We start from the raw sequence: 25,294 nt of genomic DNA on the forward strand, positions 1-25,294 counted from the left end.
ATATATATATTTCTCAGTACTTGTGATAATATTATCAAGGATGCGTTATTTTGACCTCAGCGTCCTGCAGATGCCCCAGAGATTTTTTTAAGAGGGCAATAATGAACATCTATCAGTCATCAGAAAATGGAAGAAATGAGGAGCTGCATAGATAAGTATTGTTATTAGTCATGCACTTCAAACATCAAACTCACACGGAAGAGTGGCAAGTAGAGAGCCATGTTTAAACAAAGCCTCAAAAAGGCATCTTTAAAGGTTGCAACTCATGGCAGACACAAGTAATTCAAGTGGATGTGTGGTAGGACATACATTCAATGCCCCCCATCTGACATCAGTTATTTAGTATCAGTTAATCTTTTCTTGCAAAAATGATTGGGCAACTATTTCTGGCAACTGTTTCTTTCTCTAGATTTGCAAAGCGGGTATTGGCACACATTGAATGATTTGTGAATGTCATTACCACCATTTTGTTTATTCTACCACATAAAAAAGTTTGGATTGTATCTTTAAAAAAAAGTTTAAAAACAGTTTAGAGGATATCAATATGTTTACAAAGCACAGCATTATGCAATTTTTATGTGCTATATGTATCTTTCTTTTTTGCATTTTACTACCCCTTTTACGAGAGCCCAGCGCCTTATTATTGTAGTAATGATCATCTTTATATGGCAGCATTTTAAATTGCTTCATAGTTCTTTAATATGTTGGACCCCCAAGGGTTCTGAAGTACTTTTAATTATGTCAAAGAAATTAACTCATTTGTTCCAATATTGTTATAACGCCAGCCACGGGGATTTAACTTCGAATTAATGCCAGATTTAAATTTGGGTTGATTTTTATCATTTTGAAGAGGACTCTGAAATTATGTTAGAATAGCAAATTAGTGTGTGTGTATATATGAGTTTGAGTGTGGATATCTGTTTGTGTATCCTCCCATGCATTGATCTTGGATGTGTGTGAAAGCACAAAGAGACCCCAGAGATCTAGGGGTCAACAGCTGCTCCCTAACAACCAATCAATGGCCGTGTATCAGCAGAGATTACCTCTCAAACACACAAACAGACACATGAAGAAGGCCCTCCTCTCTTCAATCTGCTGCCATGGATACCGGATCCAAGAGGGCCGGCAGGGAGCAGTTTTGTAGCTTAAACTGTAAATATTGAACTATGAGGAAAGTCAGAAAAGGAGCAGCGTGCAGGGCAGCCTACCTACCCTAAACAACCCAAATATCTGGATAATCTTTTCATCTCTATTCACAGCTACAGGAAATCTGGTGCATCATTCATCGCTCATCAGGTTCAGCATGCGGCCATTCATCTAAGTGCCCATACTCTCCCATCCCTCTCTCTGCCTTTTTCATGAAGAGGATCTTAATTTCTTCAAGAAGGATGTGAAAAACAAAATAAAAACAAGCATAGTTTCCTTCAGCTTACACACCACGCATAAAAGTCAATGCAACCAGTCAAAGCACTTTATTAAACACTGAGGTTTTTATCTTGCAACACAGCTTCCTTAGTTTGATCTAAAGGGGAAAGAAGAGATGGAAAGATGGTGGAGAGAAGAGAGGAAAAACCAACATTTAATAGAGTGCTGGAAGGAAGCACAAGTCAATGTCAATAATTGCTTTGTTGCCTCTGTGAATAACATGAGCAGCGGAGTCAGCAGATATGAAATAACTCCGATATTAATGACAGAGCAGCAGCACTTGAAAATGCTAAAGAAGGAGAGTGGACGTGCCGACCTTGAGCTGACATTGTGAGCAGCAGAGAGACTCGGGTTCAATCAGGGAGGGAGCTTTTCTCAGGGAGTCCACTAATCTCACAGGGCAGCTGAGGGTTCATCAGAGCCGAGGGACCCCTGGGACCCGCAGAGGTAATGGGGTTAGCTGAGACAGAGGCGGAGGAGTGTGTCGATCTGAGAGTGCAGAAGGACAGGTCTTTGGAAACACAGACTGCGTGCTTGTGTGTTGCCAAACAAAATGAGATGCACGCATGACTGTGTGGGTGTCAGGAGGAGCGAGGGCCATCCTGATAGAAGGGGAAGTTAATGGGACGTGTGACGAGGCTGATTGCTGGGGCCTCGCCGATCTGGAGGGGTTAATGAAGTAAATGGCTTCTTGGATAGCACGCTATTGAAGGCCGTCTTAAACTGCATATACATGCAGTAACACACAGATGAACTCTTCTCCTTCATTTACCTTCCAAAGATAACAACTTGAAATACCCAGACTGAAAAAGACCACGTTAATTACTCTGATGGTCTATCTCTGAAATAATCCATACATACAAATAAATCCACAGAAATAAATACACAAATCAAGCTAATAGCAGTGTAATGAATAAGACTGAGGATCAATCCTATACAAGCTTCTTAAAATGTAGTAACGGTTTGGAAGTAAAGCCTTTTTGGAGTGATTGTTGAAGACGTCTCCTGAATGGAGAAACTAGTCCCATGGATTTCTCTGGGGTTAGAATGTAATACTTCTTTAACCTTCTGGGGCTCCGATCAATGTAATCCAATCTCCAATTCCTTCTATAGATTATCTGCTGGATTAAAGTCACTTGGCCATTTGTTTCTGCAAAATCCTCTCTGAACAGTCAAACCTTTTAATTTAATTTAATTCAGTTTATTTATATTGCACTAACTTACAACACCTGTCATGTCACTTCACGGAGACAATATGATCAGATCATATATTTAGATCAGTTAAGTATATTAAAGAAAACCATCTGATTGCATTGAGTCATCATCAACACACAGGACACGCTCCTCCTGGATGAGTTTGCTGCGATTTTTCACCCAGCTGTATACTCAGTGTTTGAACTGTCCTCTATATGCAGAAAGTAAGGTGTTGTTTAGGTCTTACTGAAGGACATCATCTAGTAATAAACAGTCACAACTGTGTAAGACAATTACTCTTCACACAAAGCCACAACTGCCCCAATGTGCAAAACCATCTGAAAACGTTTTATTTTATTCTCATCTGATAAGCTTTTATTATTCCAGTATATAACTGACTGGTCCTGATGGTGTGCTGCGAGCTATAAGCAACCCTCAACATGCTTATTCTTCTGTGGTGGAGCGTGGTGCTGTGAGTGGAACCATTTATAGTTGAATGCATTACTAACCAATTTCAAGAAGAGGCTGTTGCTAAATCTGTGCGTTCCACAACAATGAGAAAAGAAAGTTTCTGAAAGAGGTTTTTGCTTTCACCAAACAAGTCAATGACTTGATGCAATCAGCTGGTTTTCCTTGACAGAAACTTTTAACCAATCTGAATGTATTTGCTCTGCAAAGTGCCGTGAGATGACATGTGTTAGGAATTAGCATTATACAAATAAACTAAATTGAACAACAGATATTTCTTTTGAGATAATTTATGCCTGGTTCACATGCAGGACTATGACCTAATCCCCTTCAGATAATCTTAAAGACATCCAGAATATCCTGCTGGTGCTAAAGGTAACCTTTTGAGGTATTCCTGAGGTGTTATAAGAGTCGTCTAGTCTTCTTATCAGGAGGACTCAACTTGTATGATTGTCTTGACCCAATATCAAAGCGTGGTAGGTGTTCCCTGAGGTCAAATGAAAGCATAGCTTGTTGAACGTGATGTATACCCAATTAGAAAGTAAGATGCCTGAAAAAACTTTGTCCATTAACTACCCATGTTACTTCCTCCTTGTTGGATATTTTCATTTACTCTAAACTTATATTTGATCTTAGGAGATTTTGCCTTTATGTGTGAAGCCTGTTGGTGTGTGGCGTGTTTTGCTTCACATGTTTCCCACACACAGTGGGAACAAACCTGCAATATATATTGTTTATTTGGTCCTGTGTGGGATCACTCAGAATTTGAAAATCAGCTGAGAGTTTTAAAATCTTGTAGTCTGAACCAGGCATTTATAGTGAAATGCCTTTTACAGGCAGTCGTCTAACACTACCTGAAAGAAAGCATTTTTTTGTCTGAGTGAAGTCAGTTTTCTGATGGTTTCTGGGCTTTCATTGCCCCTTTGGACCTCCCTTTTTCCATGTTTAGATTATTCCCTATGTCAATCTACTTTATAATTTATCAAAACATTTTCTCTCATTTGTATATGTTGGTAGTTACCAGCATGTGGTATAAAGGGCATGTCAAAAGCCCCATTAGAAATATATTTAATGAGGAAAAAACCTCATTGTCCGCTTGTGTTTCACATTGCTATTGCAGCAAAAAAAAAATCTCATAAGCCAGCATGACTTCTTGGGACACATTGCAGAATATTTAGAGCATTTGATTAAAATAAAGCATTTCTGCAGGCAGCATTTTGGCTTTTCAGGAGCGCTGGATTGGCTACATGTGTTTTGCATTTGCAGCTAGACTTGAAGAAACACAAACAAAGGCAGAGAAAAAAAGATATTGCAAGACTGTGTTCAATATGCAAGGGGGCTCAGAAAAAAAAGATTGTTTTAATGAGAGCGATAATGACGTCTGAGAGAAGATCCGGACCAGAACAGAAACAACAATGCAGATGAGGGAGCTAAGACAACAACAAAGACGCCCTAAATGCAATTGACTGTGGAGTCCCCGCTGGCTCCGTCTTTGTGACGAGATGACACTGCACCCATCCCCCTGCCACTTATAGGGACATTATCATAATGCTGGCTCTGTATGAGGGGAGCTATGAGAAGTGAGCTCATCTTGAAGTCCTCCACAAGGCCTGATGCATGCTGAACGAGGATGGTGCTGAACAGTTGAGGGGGTTGTATAAATCCAGGCTGACAGCTCTAGCATGTAACAAAGCAAGACAGGATTGACAGCACCAATTTGATGGCTCTCAGCTTCGCTTGTAAACACACTGTCGAGAAAAAGACAGAGACTGTCCTTCTGTTGTCCCTCTGTTTTCTCGTTGTCTTGCCAATGCAGACATCTGTGAGGAATGAAGAGAGCAAAGTGAATGATGTTGCAAACCAAGCGTTGCTGAGTGTTTTTTAATAACTCAGCAGCCGGGTTCAAACTTTTCTTTCTATGTACCCAAAAGTAAAGTAACAGATTAACATTTTTGGCATCTATTAATGAATAATAAGTCCTGAGAGTCGAATATTGTTTGTCGTAGATTGTGTGAACCTTCACACTTCGCACATCCACCCAGAAACATCCTGTTGTGTTAGAGCCAGGCCTGTGGTCAAATACAGCTGCATGTGTGTGTTTGTGTATATGTGGGTGTGTGTGAAAGACTCAGAAAGAGAGATGAGGAAAACTCCCCAGATGTGTGCGCATTGCACTTCCCCTTTTGAGTAAAACAAAGACAGAAACATGCAGCAGGTGTATGAAACATAATGCTGAATCATTCAAGACTTACATGTCCAACAAAAGGGTCAAACTTCTTTTTAAGTTTCTTTTTTTCTACAAACTGCTCACAAATAAAACTGCAATAATTTTTTTTATAGCAAAAACATTTTGAGCCACAGATTTCTGCCCTTTCTTGTGTATATATATCAGTGTGGCATACTGGGTTTGAGGAGGGTGGCATCTTAAAATCAATCTGCATGTAGGTGAGACTGCAATGACAAATAGATAAGAAATTTCTAGTCAAATTTTGTGAGATGTTGCAGGGTGGGCACTCGTACAAAGTCGGAAGCAGACACATACCGCACACACGTTTTCAACAAAACTCAACCAAAAAAAAAGACACCTGGCCTGCATTTGTTGTTTACTGTACATTGTGTGAACACTGTCCCATCTGAAGCAGCTTCCCAGCGGCAGGATGTGGTTGGGCGACACGTCCTCGCTCAACAACACCCACTTCCTATGAGTTTGATAAACAGCGTTGTGGTTTCACTCTCCTCCTGCCCCGTTGAACTGGGGGGAGGTAGTCGTTAAACACCTTGGCTCGACAGCGCCACCATCTGCTCATCTGACATGAGACCAGAATAAGGGAAGGGTTTTGTGTGGGGGAGGGCTCAGGTGCCCCTTAAACATTTTTACATTTATTCATATTAACATGAAAAAGTTTATTTTCAGAGTTTTTGTGTGATGGATGAACATAAGTAGCAATACTTGTTTTGTTTTTTCTTCCAACTTTTCTGCATCCTATTTAACTCTAACCCTGAGTCAACATATGTGCCATAACCACCTATAACATAAATATAGCTGCAGTGCTTTAGGGGCACTTTTAAAATTACATTTTAGCCTTATCTCACGCAGTTTGGAGGATCACCATCTTCGAATAACAAATTTCAACTCTTGCCAAATTTTCATATTTAATTTTGAACCAAATCATAAAAGTATAGAGCATAGGTTTTCAGCAGGGGGTTCGCGATCCCTAGGGGGTAAATGGAGGTACTGCATGGGGGTCACGAAAGTTTGCCTTGATTAGACCTTTTCTATATTCCCCCCTGCAATTCTTGACACAAATAAATTCAACACTGTAATAAAAAGATAAATGGATGCAGAAGACGTCTTTCAGTCATCAATGCACACATTCAGCAATACACAGGAGATTTTTAAGCTGGGCACCGTTTCATTCACAACACGTGTCCCATCAACGATGAATCAGAATCAGAAATACTTTAATAATCCCAGGGATAAATTACTTTCGTTACATTACTTCATCTATAATAGAGTGACTATAGGACTAGTTTAATATAACATAGTTTCATCAATATATATAAAATTAGAGGGTCCCCGCTCCATCTCACCATCAGTTTGGTGGTCCTTGGCCTGGAAAACGCTGAAGACCCCTGGTCTAGAATGTGACTGACAGCTGTTGTAACATATAAATATGCTTTCATCTAAACTGTTGTAATGTTGCTGTGACTTCACTTATAGGGATTTTACCCTGCTGGATAGTAAACCTCCTGATTCTGCAGATTTTCTTCAGTCTGCTGTCCTGGACCGAATCACAGACTGACGCTCAGGAGCCACATGGTGAGGATTAATATTCTAATGAAGTTTTTTTTTTCAGCAGATTAAATTTCAAACAAGCAAGGAGACTTGGAAATCAACCAAGGACCCGGTGACTACTAGTAAATGACTGAGACTAAGTAGTGGGGGAAACAGATGCGAACAGTAGAGCAAATGAAAAAACACAGGTGCAGAAACCAGACTAATTACTTGAAAGCTGTGGCTGAAAGAGAAATGATAAACAAGGGATAAACACTGCAAGGAATAAACTAAAAGAATGGGTCTAATAATACAGAAATAATGAGGGAAAATAAAGACAAAAACAACTAAAAATGCTGAGAAAGAACCAAGAGAAATCAAATAGAAAACAAAGGTAATCAAACTGAATTAGTACGGCAACCCCCTAATAGCCAAATTTTAAAAAATACAGCAAACATTAAAGAATGGAAAACAAAACTATAACATAGCATGCAGGACCTAACAGTATTACATTAATCCTCTAATCAACCCTGTCCAGCTCTTCTACCGTTGTTAAAAATAAGCATTCCAACAGCATGATGCTGCCACCACCTTGTTTAACATTGGAGGTGGTCTGCTCAGGGAGATTTAAATTGCCTCTATATTGAGGGAGTATTTTGCATTATTTAGGACAGAAAGATCCATTTTGGTCCCATCTCACCAGACAACCTAGTTCCAGATGTTTTTCTTTCAGCAACACATTTTCTTCTTATCACTTCCATAAGGACCACAGTTTAAAAATACAATTTCCCTCAACAAATTGAATCTCTTCCTTGGCCACCGTAAATATATGTCCATCCTGGTTTCTCATATTAAATCAACTCTTTGCCCAAATCAGATTCTGTTTAGGGGCACCACAGGATAGAGAGATTAACAAAAATACACATCACACTCTTGTTAAGTTGGCTTTTAAATTTTCCAATCTTTTTCCATCACGTACATTTTCAACAAATGTCATAAAAATGTTGCTCATAAAGCTGCAAAATATAAACAAAAAACAAAATCCTGTCTCGAATACAAATAGAAGGTAATTAGACAAGAATGCCCTTAGATCAGTTAAGAATCAGAGGAAATAAATGTGTCACATCCATCTTAATGCCATAAATTAGTCAGCTGGAGCCGTCACAGGATAAAATAGCAGCTTTGATCAGCCCTCGTATCTCTATAGGTTGATGATTTGGTGGCGGAAAAGACTGCAGCGCCATTTCTCTTTTTATCCTCCCGTCTTTTTTCCTTTTCTCGGTTGCATGGGCACATACTGTCAGTCACATCTGTGAGCTGTCAGACCAAGAACATGCATACTTCTGAGGCCGGGGGGTGGGGTGGGGGCAGCGATGGGTGCATTAGGCATGCTGATCCTTCACACTCCCCTTGTCAAACTTAACATTAAAATGAAAGTCCATAGTGAGTGTTTAGGAAGTGCGAGCATGCAGTATGTTTGTGTGAATGTGTGGTACAGGAGACACGCAGGGTCAAAGGAGAGGAGGCATGCCTAATCCTGTGGGATGTGCTGGTATTTTACTGTGAATGGGAATGGGATGTAGAGATGTGCTCAGTGGTGCATGGATCACAAAAACTTCCTAACTGACAGAACAGAGTCCTGGGGGAGCACTGTCGAAACTGGGGGAAGGAAAAGAATGACAGGAAAAGGGCACACTATAAGCAGCGTGACTCTGTTATACTAGCAGAGTGATTGATAACAGAGGGATGAACTATTTTAGCTGACATTTAGATTGATTTTTTTATTAAAATGACTTGAATTTAGGGATGTTTTGTCTCATAACTGTTAGCATATGTCTCTATATTTTTTTATTTATTCATTTGGCAAACATCCTGCCATAAATTTCCCCCATCCACTCTCTATACCTACTTATTCTATGCAAAATTATAGGGAGACGGGACAAGGTGCAAGATATTAGGGTTATTTTAACATGTTATTTTATGATGTTAAAAGTGTGTGATACGTTATGCTCTTTATGCAATGTGTAATATCAGATGGAAGTGACAGTACAGTTAACACATAGTTGTGCTCCACCCTTGTTCTGTTGGAGCAATAGGCTTACACATGATTTATCTATGCTTCCATTGATCCATGTACTCAGATTGTCTGCAATTCAGTGCCTTGTTTCTGTTCAATTGTGACTCTGATAAAGATACAGATGGTTTTGAAAGATGATGCTCTTTGAGTTTTGCAAATTCAAATGAAAGCAAATCACTGGTTTCCAGCCTTTTCTGCATTTGTGGGGTTTGGTGTCCTTCAGCTAAGCAGCATCTGGTTGAGCTTCTATTTATTGGAAGTTGCCCAACTTGCTTATTTGTATTTAACACAGAGGAACTCTGGCCAAGTTCTTGGCCTGCATGAAAAAAATTATGTATGGAAATGTCACTACCTAAAACCTTGAACACACTATCGGTATTGTTATAGATGGTTGTTGCATTATGCTGTAAGTTTGCCGCTGCCCAGTGGGGACAGTGAAGGGTTCATGGATAATGTTCTCTTTCTGTTGTAAAATGTTGTTGTATAAAACATAATGTTTTAAGAATCTTTGACCCAGTCTATCCAAAACTTTACAACCTTTTGTCTTTTTACCCTTTTTTTAAACTTCACAATTAAACATTTATTTTTGCAAAAATGTTAAAGGCTCTTCTTCACAAAACAATTATCTGGTGACACACATATAAATGTTGAAAAAGCGTTTCTTCTGACAAAAACCCATCACCGGTCGAACTATAGGACATAAACTTTTCATCCAGCCTGAGTGGGTGTCACATGGTGGGGACAAGAGCAGCAGGAGAATGACAGCAATGATTATATTGGCAAGATAATCATCTTGGAGAGCCATAATTTCTAATAAATTTACAACAATAACCATGGGAGGATGATATATATAATAATCAGCTGGACTGTGCGTTCAAAGACAAATAAGTAGGATCTATGATACTTTTGTTATAAGGGCAGAGAAGGAAATGAACAAAACGACACGTTTTCAACAAAAGCTGAAAGTGGATCTCTAAGTAGGCTACAATAAATCTTTTAAAATGGTTATAATCTCACAATGTAACTGGCAAAGACAGGAGATTAGACTGTGTAGATTACCGCATCATGATAAGATTAACAATTTCAGGTAGGCAGAGCAATTAGTCAAAGAATCTAACGGAGAGCTGGGAGAGAGAAATAAGAGGCGCAGTGACAGCTGAGCTGAAGATGGAGTTTTTCTACAAAAAAACAGTTAAAATGGCTCTCAGAAGTCGACAAAGCCCTGACATGTTTTTTTGCAGGGATGTGTAGATTTTAAGAGCCATTGGAGTCGCTGAAGAAGTTTTGAGATGAAGAGTAATGCTGAATAGCAGTTTTTTATATTGCTTTATTTTTTTTTCGTCAAAAATACATTACAATTCCTGTGAAATGCAATAACAATGTTCATCTTCTTTAGACTGCATATATTAAACTGTTTCTAAACAGGAAAAGAGACGTAGCCTTTGGAAAAAAAAAACGGTTTTATCACATTAAAATTCTGCCACACCAATCAACTAGACAGAGAAGCTGGGGGGTTACAGTATAGGATTGATTGATTTTACAAAAATGAAACGAATACATGATACAAATGCAATTCATAGCTTAAAGATACTGTTTTGTTTTTTTTAGGTTTGTTTAAAAGAGAAAAGGAGTAATGTTAGAAGCACTTTGAGTGGGAATCTTGTTCACTTAAAAGTCACATTGTGAGATTCTAACACACAAAGGAATGATGCTCAGACAGACTGTTATGTAGTTATTTTTTCTGCATTAACATGTTCTGATTGTTCAGTAAAAAGACAAGAACGATGTATATAACTTTCATACTTCGATTTTTATAGACTAGTATGCGGTAGTCAATAAATCAATCTGCGTTTCAGTCCACAGCACACTTAATACAACCAAGTGTTAAAAAAGTGTTTTTATACAAGTAAAAAAAAAAAAAAAAAACGAACACAAGACCCTAGAAAGAACACATGAAATTCGGCAATTACAAAAAATATGCCAGGAAAATAAAGGTTATAATTATGAAATATCTATAATCAACCATAACAAAAACAGCCCTTGCGAAATGAGGAAACTATGTAAATACTCTAGAGACAGAAATAAAATTATACAAGCATTTAAATTGTGGATTATCCCTTCAGGGATGAAAAATGTATAATTTAACTAACATGAATTGAATTGAAAAACACTTAAAAAGATAAACCAAAGCACAATGATAATGTAGAGATGCCAATGAACCTGACAGTCATGTTTTTGGGCAGTGGGAGGAAATCCAGAGTACCCAGAGAGAATATGCAAACTCCATGCAGAAAGATTGTAGCAATAGTGCTACAAACTGCACCACAGTGCAAGCAAGCATGTCATCATTTATACAATTAAAATAACAGTCAAGTTTAGTTAAATATTCCATAAACCAAACCAAAATCAAACGAGCAGCATTGCTGTTCTGTCGTGTTGGTGAATTTAGGTCCTAACCATAAAAATGTGCGTTAAATACAATGAAAATATAGTTGTTTCATTTTTTTTATTATTATTATTGTGCATGTTCCTACAAACATGTCTATTTTTGTTGTGCAGTTGTGAATTCAAAAGATTTCAGAAAATGGAAACGCTGTAAAACATTTATTTCTGCAGGATCATATGAAATAATTAACCACCAGATGGCGCAGTTGGTAACTTTTAGCAGCCTGAGTTGACCCGGAAGTAGAACAAAGCAGCAGCGGAGCTTTAATAAGACCGGAAGTTGGCGAGACAACGAGACTGTTATTAGCCGTAGTTATGGCACTTGATGTGAAAACCAGAGCAAAACGATACGAAAAGCTGGACTTCCTCGGAGAGGGTCAGGTAGGTCATTTATCTGTTCAGGCGTTATTGCTCAATTATGTTGCTTTTCATGTTCACTCAGTCCGAGAAACGTGTAGGGAGATAACAAGCTTTAGCTGGTTGCTAATGTAAACAAAGCCTTGCTGCTGCTGCTTTCAGTCAGATATATGATCATGTTTAATGTCCTCCACAGTTCGCCACAGTGTATAAAGCCAGAGACAAACAGACCGACACGATAGTTGCAATTAAGAAGGTAAAACAATGCTGTTCTAGCTTACTTTTATTTATAGTGGATTCTGCTTAATAACATCTGGCTTGTTTTGATGCCTCCCCCAGATAAAGGTGGGCCACAGAACAGAGGCTAAAGATGGTAAAGATGGCTGCCTTTAAACTGCTGTTATTCTAATCACGTGCTGCAGGTGATTTCACTGCTTTGATCTTTGCAGGTATAAACAGGACTGCACTCAGAGAGATCAAATTGCTTCAGGAGCTGCATCATCCAAACATCATTGGGGTAAACCTTTTGCTATTATGTCAACTGATAATATTAACACATTTTAGATATGTTAATTATTTTGTTTTGAATTCATCGTGCTGTAGCTGTTGGATGCATTTGGACACAAATCAAACATAAGCCTGGTGTTTGATTTCATGGAAACAGACCTGGAGGTGAGAATTCTCTTTTTTTATTCATCGTATTTAAGTCCTTTTTTTTCTATATGCGTGGTCTTTTTCTAAAACTAACACATGGCAAATGGCCTCTACTGTTATAGCCCCTTTTAAGGGGAGTGGTGACCTAGTGGTTTAGGGCGTTGCACTTGGGTTCCAGAGTTCAAGCTCCACTCCCACGGACTCCCGCTCTGAGAAGGTTGCAAGTACGCGGTTTGATCCCCACAGCCTCCACTCTGGTTCCTGATCAAAACCCCTGATTGCTCCCCGGGTGCCACACAATGGCAGCCCACTGCTCCCCGAGGGGATGGGTCAAATGCAGAGAACGAATTTCCCCATTGTGGGACAATAAAGGACATTACATTTAAAGACGGGGGACTCCAACCTGCTTTACTCTACATTCAATCATCCCCCGCACCTAAGCCCATATTCACACAATAAAATACATTTAGACAATTTAAAATTCCTTTGGCTTACTGAGCTATATGATCAGTTATCCTTCTGCCCAACATGTCTCTTAAAATTTGTAGTGATCGGATTGTTTAAATGAGAAAACATTACACTTTCCTCATGTATTGGATAGGTGTAAAAAGAGGAGCCTATTGTACATGCCAAGGATAAGTATATTGAAACCTTGTCATGAATTTATGTTCATCTTTCCTTCATCAGAGATGACAAAAACATGAAACAAAGTCTGAAATTCAGAGTAGGAACGGTCTGTTTTATGATTTTCATGGTATGTTTTATATCAAAGTAATGTTTTATATCACATAGGAATTAAAATGCTTTATATTACATAGGAATGTGATATACATGTTTTATATTATGTTTTCTATCACATAAAAATTTTAAAAAGCATCAATTTATCTAGATGTTTAAAACATACAAAAATTGGTTTCTGCCAGAATGTTATATATCATTAAATGTTGATACATTCTGTAATGTTATTGAGATATTACACTTAATATTAATGTCTTTTTTAAATTCTAATCTTGGCTTAAAGATGGTAAACAATCTTATCATGTGCTCTTATGGAACGTTGAGTTGTTGTGCTGTTTGTATTTGGACAGGTGGCAGATAAGCAACCAGCACTTAACAGAAGTGCCGTTTATAGCTTATCTACTGTAGTTTAAAGCTGCTTTACCACAACAAGAGCCATAGTGGGTATATCTTTAGTTTTCAGTTAATGAATATTTATTGTTTTCATGTTGGGGATAAAATATAAAAAGATGATTTTCACATCATTTTCCTCATAACCAAGGGAATATTGAAGCTCTATTTCAGCTAGCTTGCCAGCAGTGCACTGCAATGAGTGGGAAAGAAGGAGCACATGGTCCATATACCTGGAGAGGCCCACTATGTGTTACATGAAGGTGTTTATTGGGAAGAGGAGAAAATCCAAAATATATGGCCAGGTGTTAAAAATAATCTAACAATGGGTTCAACTGTGCTGAGCAGTAACAGCTGCTATCAGGCGCCTCTTTTACATCACTGTGGAGTAATTATATGTGGGGTTCCCCTAGTAATGTCCCATGTTTTGGCCATTAAATGTTTTTTTCTAGAGTCCCACAGGTTTAGATATGGCTTTTACAAATGAAAGATGTCAATTACTTGGTCTCATTTGCTCCTGGATTTCCTTGGATCCTTTGACGATTTGTGGCTTAAGTCAGTTTGTTTTATTGTGTATTTTTTAAAGTACATCAGGCCATTTATTTTTATTTTTTTTTACAATATGCCCTTTAATAATCAAGGGGAAAGAAAAGCACCTGAAAGCTAATGTTTTATAAATACACTTTTGTGTCTAATGCAAATTAAGCAGCTCCAATGTCTTCTCATTATTGTATAAAGATGGAGAGTCTTGTTAGTAAGGTCAGATCATATTCATGATTAGCAATAAAAAAAATCATAATAAGACAGACTGCAAGTATTACTGAAGCATGAATATTCCAGACCTTTTGTATTTTCAGTCCTCTTTTAGGCTTTTTTTCTCCAAATGCAAGGCTCCAGATGGGCAGCGGCTGATAATGCATTTTGACTTTAGCTCAGTGATGACGTAAGATAAACGTGCTTTAAAGAAAATCAATACCACTCTCCTTCTGGTTGTGCACATAAGTGTATGCTATTAGCCGCTGGTGGGCAGAACACAGTGAGGAGAGGGGAGGCTGCAGAGGATTGTCTCATGTCTACCACTAAAGCTGATGGACTAGTTTAAAAGCACATCCTGTTATATTTAATCACTGATGACATTATATGACAGGCTGCAATAACGAGCCACTTTAGAACAGATGGAAGTGTAGAGGAGGGTTGATGGAGGCCCGCTTTGTTTTCTTATTTCCCTTACTTTGGTTTTATCTTTCTGCTCCGTTGTTCATTCACCATATGTCCAGTTTTACTTTAGATTTAAGGCCTTTCATTTTTTACATTTGTAGGTCATCATTAAAGACACCAGCCTCGTCTTAACTCCAGCCCACATTAAAGCCTACATCCTCATGACGCTACAAGGCTTGGAGTTCATGCACCAACACTGGGTGCTACACAGAGTAAGAGAACTTAAACCCAGCAGATTCATTCATATCATTAATTGATTGATCCTCTTTATGTTTGCTGTTTTTAATTTCATTATTTTTTTCTTTGCTAGGATCTGAAGCCTAATAATCTGTTGCTAGACGGGAACGGAGTGTTGAAGTTGGCTGATTTTGGTTTGGCCAAAGCTTTCGGCAGCCCAAACAGAATCTACACGCATCAAGTTGTTACCAGGTTAGAGATGTTGAACCGATTCAGACAACGCAGCATATTTCCTCAATCCATGTGATTTTAGGACAACAGCATGTCTCTTAAATAGGGCTGAAACTAATGATTATTCTTCTAATCAATTATTCTGCCAATAATTTTTCGATTTATAATTATTGAATAGCAAAATGTTCCTTAAAGATGATTTTTACAGAATTAAACAAGGTGAAGCTAAAAGTCTTCCACTTGAGGAGTTCTGGAGAGAGCATATTGACAAATGAAAAAGTAATTACTACAAAATATATATATTCACACATTTTGGAGAAGGGTAATTACTGCTCAAAGTGGGTTGCTATGTCAGCTAAAGGCATGTTTGAGTCTCTATCCTGCAGTTAGTGATTAATGGATTACTGAATTATTTGACGATTAATTTAATTAATTAAAATCACGATTAACTGTTTCAGATCTAATGTTAACATTAATTTGTCTTCTTATAACAGTAATTATATAGTCCTTGAGGAGCTGGTGGTGAGCAAATTAAAATACGTAAAACTTCTTTTGAGTGAAAGAAGAACAGAAAGTAGTGCCCTCTACTAATTCTTATTTTAAAAGAATTTGATACGTGGCTGTAATTACTGCGAGACCTTATCTGCTTCTATATATTTATTTAAACCTTATGTCTCTACTAAATGATGCTTAAAAAATTAAATTGCTGTCCTCTTTTTCATTGAAAATACCTCAAACTCAGTCGTAATAATATTTTTGAATATATGTAGAGAGAATTATTTTAAACAGCAATTTGATCTTGTCACAGATTTTGTCAATTTTTAGACGTGGGCTTTCGCTAGACCATTCATAAATGCACTTCCCTCTGAAGTGTTGTCGTTCTGTTGCCCCAGGTCACATATTATGCAGCATTTAATGGCTGGGTCAACATTTACAGTAGCAGCCATTCAAAATGGCCCTTCCCTGTTAAAGCATCAGCCCACTTCCCTCCAACTGCAGGCAAAATCCCCTCTACCTTCCAGCCAGTGGAGTGACTCCCTCTTGCATATTTTTTACTCTGACTTCAGCCAGGGTCTGACTAGGAGATGATGCTACTCTTTAGTTCTTAATGTCCACAACTCATGATAGGAAGAATATTTTAGTTCAATGATTGATGTTTAAAAAGGAATTGTAGGGGACCAGCCAAGGAATCATCAAGGAAAGTGGGAAATTTTTGAATGGCTACTACTGTATATCCAACTGTAGGGGCTCTGATGCATGCATGCATGCATCCTTAAGTGTGTGTCTGGAGCGTGCAACAAAAGTAATTTCCCTCTGGGATTATTCAAGTATGTCTGATTCAGATTATTTTTTCTGTCACACTGTCTGCGCAGACTCACATCTGACCTGGTATATCACAAATTGAAGCTAATTCCTGCATTTCAACAGCTCAAATGATAAAAAATTTGGGGGGAAAAGTAAAGTTTAAAGAAGGCAGAGCTGCACTCATTGTCACAGAGATGTGTGGCTGTCATGACCAACCTGAGAGCCTTGCTCTGAAAATCTATACAAAAAATAAATAGGAACTAGTTTTAAAGAAAAGAAAATGAAGCCACAACAAAGACTCTGAAGCAGTTCATGACTTTATCTGAATGTAAATGAGGAAACTTCATTTAAATTTTTTATGTCATAAAAAGTGAAGCGAAATAAACCATGCGTGTCCCTCATCCTTGTTCTTTCACTTGTTTCACTAGTTTTTTTTGAAGCTCAAAGATGATCTTTATTTTAGTTTCTGTTTTTCTGACCGTGGGTAAAGCACACTGTTTATTTAAAGGTTTTACTATTCGCATATCTCAACCAACTCTGCCCCTCTTGCTATATGCGTACTGTTTGTTTGACCCTGGCTTTTCTATCTAGAGAATCAGATTTTACTTTGTACTTTCCCCAAAGCTGTGTTTAACTTTCCCAAATTGTCTCTCTTCGTGTCAGTCATGACACTAAACACCAAATTGCTGCTTAGGTCCGACCAAAACAGACCAAGGGTCTACCTCCTTCAGAGCTACACTCCTTCTGGGCAGTCTGACCTGCTCCGTACATTTTTAATGAGATCCAACCAACACAACTTCATCCAATCCAATTTTCCTTCAGATCAGGTGTTAAGTTGTGTCTGTTGTAATCAGGGCTCAAAGGCTTGATGCCTGTTATCAAGTCTCTTAAGTTCTGGCCTGCTTTCCTCCCCATGTTGATTAAATCATCCCCACAGCATAATCCCACTGCTACCATGTTTTATCCTATGTGTTTTACGTTCAGATTTAGATTTTGTTCCTGTTGAAGCTCCTCTTGTGTTTTTCCTAACTGGTTTCTTTCCCAGGTGGTACCGCTCTCCTGAGCTCCTGTTTGGTGCCAGAATGTATGGTGTGGGCGTCGACATGTGGGCCGTGGGATGCATCCTGGCTGAGTTACTTCTTCGGGTAGAGAAGCCTCACTTTATACACTTCATAAAACAAAAAGGAAACAAAAAGGTCAGAGGATTTCAATCCATCTTCTCGTTACCCTCTTGCATCTTGCAGATACCATTTCTTGCCGGAGACTCGGATCTGGACCAGCTGACTAAAATCTTTGAAGCTCTCGGGACTCCCACAGAAGAGACTTGGCCTGTACGTATCTATTCTTTTAGTTCATTTTTGATTTGTGACCTTTAAGATTAATCTGTGGAATGTCTCTGCAGGGGATGACCAGCCTACCAGACTATGTGTCCTTCAAGATATTTCCTGGTACCCCTCTGGAGCACATATTTAGTGCTGCTGGAGACGATTTACTTGAGCTCCTGCAAGGCCTCTTTACCTTTAACCCGTTAACGAGGACCACAGCTACACAGGTAAGAAAAAAAAAAGTATTTTACAAAGAAGCTCTTATTGTTTACATATTGGTTGGGCAAGACAAAGGTCATTGTTTAAAATTACATGATGGGTTTTTCTTTGTTCCACTAATTTTTCTAGATTAGTGTTAATAATGTGATACAAATTCTAACTATAGCTGCAGAACATTGTGACTTTATGAAATGACTGCTAATGTTTCTGGGTTATTTTAAAGGAAGCAAAAAAAAGAAAGTGACTTACCTAAAATGAAATGCAGATTATCTGTGTCAAAAGGTCAGTTGGTTAGGTTAAAGAATGTCTCGTACACCACCTGAGTTTGTGGGCAGAAAAACTGAACAGGGAAATAATTTCTGTATCTCTATTTTTTATACAGCTTTAATTCTTAGATTTTTGTTTTTTTAAGTTGTGTCTTTTCCTTAAATCATTATTCACTCAGTTTGCTATATGAGTCTTATCCAACATAACATGGAAGTTTTAACCCTTTCAAATATTTCAGCCTTTTTAATAAAAAAAACACCCCCGATTGTATGCATTTATTAATCTTTGCACTTATTTTAACTTATGTTTACCTGCATTGTTGTTTTTTAATTTGGCAAATACCTCAGCAGTGAGCTGGAGGATAACAGTAACGTAAGTGATTGTGAGGAAACATTTCCTCTTTAATAGGAGAAGAGTGAATTTTTCCAATTCGAGGAAGTCAGAAATAATTTGATACAGATTTTTCAGTTTTAGTGTTTAGCTTCTAGTTTAACTGCAAAGTTTTTTTGTTTTTTTTTATGCAAATTTAAAGACTGTTTTCATCTTATAAACCTTTATTTTTGCTCAGCACCCAGGCATTTCTTTTACTCTTCCTTAAATATGTTATCTCCAAGATTCCCTCAAAATCGCAACTAAACACAGTAGTGACAGAATCATGCTGTGGGGCTTTATTTCAACAGAAATTGGGAATATGGATAAAATACAGGGCAATAATTTATAATGTGTCTCTTCTTATACTTCACAATAAAATTCCATTAAATATGTAAAAGTTTTAAGTGGAAGTTTGGAAATAAATGAAAATACAAGAGGTATATATGTTCTTTGGGTTTGACAATTGAAGGGCTGTTTGCTGCTCAATTTAAAAAAGCACTTATTTTATGAATAAATTGACTTTTTTAGATCTCAATTTTTTGCAGTGTTGATTTAAATTTGAGACTTGATTCAAAATAAAAATAAAAACTATGTACCGGTAGCTTAATGCAAAGGACTTTAAGACTATAGAGGTAGAATTTCATCTACTGCGGCCCCTAGGTTAAGAACTAACTCATCTGCCGTTAGTGGATTCAGTGTTCTCTGATAAGTATTAGTACATCATACAACGTTTCTGAGACAGAACGATCCTTTATGTTTTTAGATGGTTATCTGCCCTACTGTTTGTAAGTGCTGCTGTCTTTAACCAGTCCTTGTTAACAGTGCTTTCCTTTGTTCTCCATCCAGGCTCTGAAGATGAGGTACTTCAGTAATCGCCCGGGCCCCACTCCTGGTCCCCAGCTACCACGACCCAACGCCTCTCTAGAGGCTTTGAGGGAGAAAGACACGGTCGGACTCAAGAGGAAAATAGAGGGCTTGGATACAAGTAAAAAAAATCTGATGTTTGCATTTTTACATCTGTAAGCCAGAGTTAACATTATTAGCTACAAAGCTAACATTTTCTAAGTGTTTCCTCATTTAAAGCCAGACTCAAATTTTATAAATAGCTCAAATCTTAACCTAATAAACCATTACATTTTTAACAGTTCACACACTGATGGACCCTTACTCTAAAACCAGACATTTAGTGGGTGTTGGCTGTAATTACAGCTTAAGTTAGAAATGTAGAACATCCTGAAGCAGAACATGCACATGCAGTTTAGTGGGAAGGTTTGTTTTAGTGGAGCAGAGGGTTGGTGTAACTGGGAGGTTCAAAGCTTTTTCCAGCTCCTCCTGTGGTTTGGAAAATACTCGGGTTTGACTTCATGCTGTGTTGTGTTGTCTATATTATAGAGAGCTGGTCATAAGACTTATGGCAGGATACTTTGCAGAGATTCAGTTTGGTATTTTCTATATGTAGAAAATTGATGTGAATGTATTTCTTCTGACATAAAAATGTTTGTTTTTTCAGCTGTAATGAAGAAAAAGCTAATTTTCTGACCAGATGAGAGCTGGTATTATCGGATGACTTCTCCCAGGAATCTCCACTGGATGTAAACACAAATCCACCTTCAGATGAGGCTGACTTTAGGACTCTGCAGGAGCTGTAGTATTTATGTGGTGACTGTGCCTGTAGGACAGCTCAGGATGTCCCATGTGCTGCTGGACTCGGACACGGATGCATCAACTCTAAAAGCACATTGAACTATTTCTTTTTGTTGCTTAAGAAAGCAGACATAATCTTTTTTATGTCATGACTGTTTTATGTTTGTTTTTTTATGTATTGCCAATAAATGGTGTGAATGCATATCAGATATTTGACTTTTTTTATTTTTGACTGTCTACATATAAAACATTTCATATTATTTATGAATGTGTGCTTTAGATTGTACAGATGGTATATAAATTATTAGAGCTGCTTATCAGAGTTTCTTGTAATAGCAAACATGTTTTTAATATTATTTTACTGTTGGCAGTGAAAACCATTTAACCCTATTAAAATTGGACAACAGCAGTCCTGACCAGTTGGCAAAGTTACAGTGAAAATGTAATTCCACCTGTAATTGTTAAATTTACAGGTGGAATCTTAGGGGTACTATAAAAGTATACCCAATAACTTATTAATATGTCAAAACGGCATTTTAAGATGTCCATTTTAATGATATAGTAATTTTATTAATTAGAATTTGCCAGTCAATTCACTTTATTTATAAAGCGCCATTTCACAACACATCATCTCAAGGCAGATAGGTTCAAAGTTTTCTATCCAAAGAAAACCAGCTGATTACATCGACTTATTGACTAGAAGGCAATCCTTCACACCATGCATGTTTGTAGCGACAGTGGAGAGGAAAACTCCCTTTTAATAGAAGAAGAAAACTCCAGCAAAACCAGGTTCAGAGTGAGCGGCCATCTGTCGAGGCCGACTGGGTTTCAACGAGAACCCCAGAAAGAAGCAGAGATGCAAAAAGTAACTAAGCCAGCTCCACAGGCGGCCCTGCCCATGAAACACACAGCAAGCCAGACGAGCGCCAAGCTAGCTCCCATGTCAGAGGATGAAGAGAGCACATTTAGCCAGTCAGTCAGAGAAACAGGACTACACTGAAATACACCTGCATATTGAGAGCAAAGTGCTCTGTTAGGAACATAAGGAACAATCATATCTCTGATATAAGATGGAGCTTGGCTATTTAAAGGTTTATATGTGAGAAGGAGGATTTTAAATTCTATTCTTGATTTAACAGGAAGCCAATGAGGAGAAGTTAGGATAGAAGGATATGATCTCTCTTTTTATTTTTCACCAGAACTCTGGCTGCAGCATTTTGGATCAGCTGAAGGATTTTAACTAAAGTTTGTGGACTTCCTGATAGTGAAGAATTACAATAGTCCAGCCTTGAAGTAACAAATGCATGGACTAGTTTTTCAGCATCACCTCTGGACAGGAGATTTCTAATTTTTGCAATATTCCACAGATGAAAGAAGGAAATTCTCAAAACCTCTTTGATATGGGATTTAAATGACAGGTCCTGATCAAAAATAACACCAAGATGTTTTACTTTATCTGAGATCAATTTACTCCCATCCAAATCAAGTGACTGACTAATCAGCTTATTTTTAAAAGAAGAAAATAATTTCTGTTTTGTCTGCCTTCAGGTGCAGAAATTATCCTCAACAAATCTAGTAAATAAATATACTATCAAATTGTTCAGCTTTTGCGTTTTAGTTTTAAGGACTTTTTTTAAAAATTGTTTCTCTTCCTCCATCAAAGTTGTGCTCACTAGCTATGCTCCACCCATTCCTCTCCTATGAATCCAGTTAAAGCAATACGGTGAATAACATTTGCTCTGATTATAAATGTTTATGTGTTTCATTCTATTAATTGAAATATGTTACATGTCTTTTGTTTTAAGTCGATATTTACTGGAGGACAGTTAGTTCTGCTCTGGAGCTACAGGAAACTCCACTCCACCTCATACAGCTCTCTCTCCTCGGTCCGTTTCCTGGTGCTTGTGCTCCCTTTCCTTAGGGTTGAACCGTTTTATTTTCCAAGAGGAAGAGAATTTTTATTTTGTGGATTCTTTTGCCTTTTAATATTTATTTTGTTCATATATAAAGTTTCCTCGAATGATTTTATTAAGGAGAACTGACCCTGAGATTTACACTTCCAACAAACCAAAAGACAAGGAAACAAATAATTTCATTTGACCCTTTCTCCTCACTGTTAATTTAATTATGAGACTAAATGCCTTTCTAGGTTTGACCTAGAATTAGAGTATATATAATTATTTGCAAACCTTAGCTGCTGTTTCCCAAACAATGCTGATGTTGGCATTTGATCAGGGGCCGCCTCCAGAAAGGTCAGTACAGGATGATAAACTTAGACAACTTTTACGGTCATTTTGTATAAACAGAGTGTATACAAAACGAAATTTCATTTTGGACAGCTTTCAGATAGTATATTTGCAGCAGCTTAGCAGTGAAATGTAAGCGGCGTTGGAGAAAAACATGGTCCAAACCGCATTGATATGGAAGGTCAGAACATTAATATATATGGTGCAAATATGCAGTGGAAAAACAAACATTTTTTTAATTGAGTTCTTTTTGATTTGGTGTTATCAGTGTGATGCAGAGTCTGTGACTTGATTTAGAATTTTTTTTGATGGCAGTGGGGTAAAAGCTGTTAGAGAACCTGCTGGGCCTGGATCTGCAGAAGCCTTTTCCCAGATTGCAGCAGGGATAACAGCCCATGATTGGGGTGTGAGGGGTTACTCATGATGTTACAGCCTCGGGACATGTAGCTCGGGGATGAAATGTCTTTAATGGAGGGAAGAGGAGCCCCGATGATCTTCTCTGCTGGTCTCACCACTCGTCTCACATTCTTCGAGTCTGAGGGGCTGCAGCCTCCACAGCTGATGAGATATGCAACACATTTCTCATTAGCATGTACAGATTAATCTCATTTTATTGTATAATCAAAAATAAGCCAAAGAAAGATAAACTATAGATTCACTGCCCACAGAGTGACAAACAACTTTTGTATTTCTGTTAACTCAACTTTATTTCCATAAATATGACCAAATCTGTAGCTTACAACGCTTTTAAATATGATTTATTCAGAAATTCATGCATTGTCTATTCCCGCTTATTCTTGCATTCCTGCAGCTTATTCTGAATGGGTCACCAATCCTTTACACCTCAACAGAGACATGCAGTACAAACAGCTACACATGCAATGAACCAAATATTCATGTTTTTGGAGTGTGGAGGGAAGCTGGAGTATCCAGAGAGAAGCTTTGCATGCAAAGAGAAAACCTAGGTTACATGATGATATGGTCTCAGCGGTCAAAAGGCGTAGCCAGAACATTTTTATAAAGGTGGCCAGGCAATAACCATTGTACACTGATGGGTGGCTGAAAGTGGATAGGCACCAGGACCTCAGGGTAAAACTACACTCTTTCAACAGGAAAATTAACGAGCAAAATATCCATATTTTCTAAATAAAGACAAACTATACTTTCCTACAGCATTTGCTAACAAGTAGACGCATATATTCAAACATCCGTGCTTTCTAAATAAAAGGTATAGTCGAGAAATTCTTTCAGTTTCGAGATCTGGGGCGTAAATCTTTTCCATCGTCATTACTTACCTACTTGTATCAAAAAACATTCAGCATATTTTCAAGCACTAATATCTACATAAATTGATGATTTGATAAGGTTTTATTAAAATTGTTATTTATCTATGATTTCACTGGAGACTCCCTGATGACTTGCAGAAACACATTTTCTCTTTACCCCATAAAACACAACATCTACTTCTGAAAAGAGCATGAATTCTGTATTTATCATCTTTGATGTTACTATATTAATACGCATAATTAAACATAAAACATTTTTATGTTTTAAATATTCCACTTGAGAGTATTACTGCTGCCACCATCTGTATTAGGCTACGTTCACACAGCTGCCTGAAGTGACCCAAATCCGATTATTTTGCCCGTATGCGACCTGGACCTTTTCATGACAGTCTGAACAATACGACCCAGGCCACTTGGCTATTTGCTCCTGAATCCGATACGAATCAGATCTTTTCAAATGCGACCTGTGTGTGAACGATCAGGTCGCATTCATCCGACCTGCACGCCATTAGCAACCGACATAGGTCACTATTCTGCTTCTTGCTACACAGAAGCGGCAAGAAAAACAAACACCACGGCGGACGATGATGCGGAGAGCAGAATTTTTTTTAACCATCTGGAAAAGATTGAGATTTTAAGGTTTGGAACGATCGCTAGATGCACTCCAGCAGTACATACGTGTTTAGTTCTATAAACACGAAGCACGCTGGCTTGTGACATCATTCCGTCCTCTACTGCGCATCCAGGACACTTAAGCTGTATGAATGCAGTTTACACAGGAGATCACATACAAGTCGCAGAAATTTGGAAATTTGAACCGCAACGCAAAAAAAACCCATCGGATTTCACAAAAAAATCGGAATTGAGCATCAAGGCCTGCAGTGTGAACGTAGCCTTAAGGCTGATTTATACTTCGAAACCAGGTTGTCTGCTTAGGTGTCGTAGGTGTCACAGTGAACAACCGGCAGCCGGCTTGTTTTGGTTTTATGACCGCAATTTCAGAAAATGACTCTTGAAGTAGAGGCCTGCGTGGGACAGATTTTCCAGTCCCGCTCCCGCAAAGAATTATGATTTTCAGTCCCGCTCCCGCCCGCACCTGTAATAGTTTGTCCCGCTCCCGCCCGCAATTTCTGCATGATTCTGACGTTCGCTTACTGCTCAAGGCAATTCGTGTCATTAGTTTGAGGAATTAAACACGCTGTGCTTAGCTAAACACATTACTGGCCGATTCTTCCCTGCATAGTGCATGACACACGTTAGGTGGCATGAGCTGCAATATCCAGCACATTGTGATGTATATATATGATAGACATACAGTGATTATTTATGACTTTATTTTACATTTTAAAACACGTTAGTTCGCGGAACTGCCGCTTATCACCGCTCCCTCCCGCCCGCACCTGCAATGAGCTTTCAATATTTGTCCCGCTCCGCAATGCTTTGCGTTGGGTCCCGCGGGAGGGCAGGGCTCTATCGTGAAG

The 25,294-nt window shown here is 38.2% G+C and overlaps 1 protein-coding gene across 1 annotated transcript; it reads left to right on the forward strand.

Annotated features, from left to right (window-relative positions):
• The first annotated feature begins 11,643 nt into the window (after positions 1–11,643).
• Positions 11,644–20,501, forward strand: cdk7 (cyclin-dependent kinase 7). Its single transcript, XM_015396744.1, has 12 exons — positions 11,644–11,765; positions 11,938–11,997; positions 12,081–12,114; positions 12,191–12,258; positions 12,345–12,413; positions 14,843–14,953; positions 15,052–15,170; positions 17,500–17,599; positions 17,699–17,785; positions 17,857–18,006; positions 19,484–19,622; positions 20,148–20,501. Exons 1-12 carry the CDS (start codon positions 11,700–11,702, stop codon positions 20,174–20,176), a joined length of 1,032 nt encoding a protein of 343 aa, XP_015252230.1. The 5' UTR covers positions 11,644–11,699; the 3' UTR covers positions 20,177–20,501.
• The last annotated feature ends 4,793 nt before the right edge of the window (positions 20,502–25,294 follow it).

The sequence above is a fragment of the Cyprinodon variegatus genome, unplaced genomic scaffold (genome assembly GCF_000732505.1).
Source record: "Cyprinodon variegatus isolate N-32 unplaced genomic scaffold, C_variegatus-1.0 Scaffold818, whole genome shotgun sequence".
NCBI lineage: Eukaryota > Metazoa > Chordata > Actinopteri > Cyprinodontiformes > Cyprinodontidae > Cyprinodon > Cyprinodon variegatus.

Excerpts from the sequence above, each read along its gene's own strand:
- cdk7 (XM_015396744.1), top strand. The coding sequence starts at position 11,700 with ATGGCACTTGATGTGAAAACCAGAGCAAAACGATACGAAAAGCTGGAC. Across the intron at positions 11,998-12,080 it reads CGATAGTTGCAATTAAGAAG|ATAAAGGTGGGCCACAGAAC; the intron begins GTAAAACAATGC and ends TGCCTCCCCCAG. Across the intron at positions 17,600-17,698 it reads TGGCTGAGTTACTTCTTCGG|ATACCATTTCTTGCCGGAGA; the intron begins GTAGAGAAGCCT and ends TGCATCTTGCAG.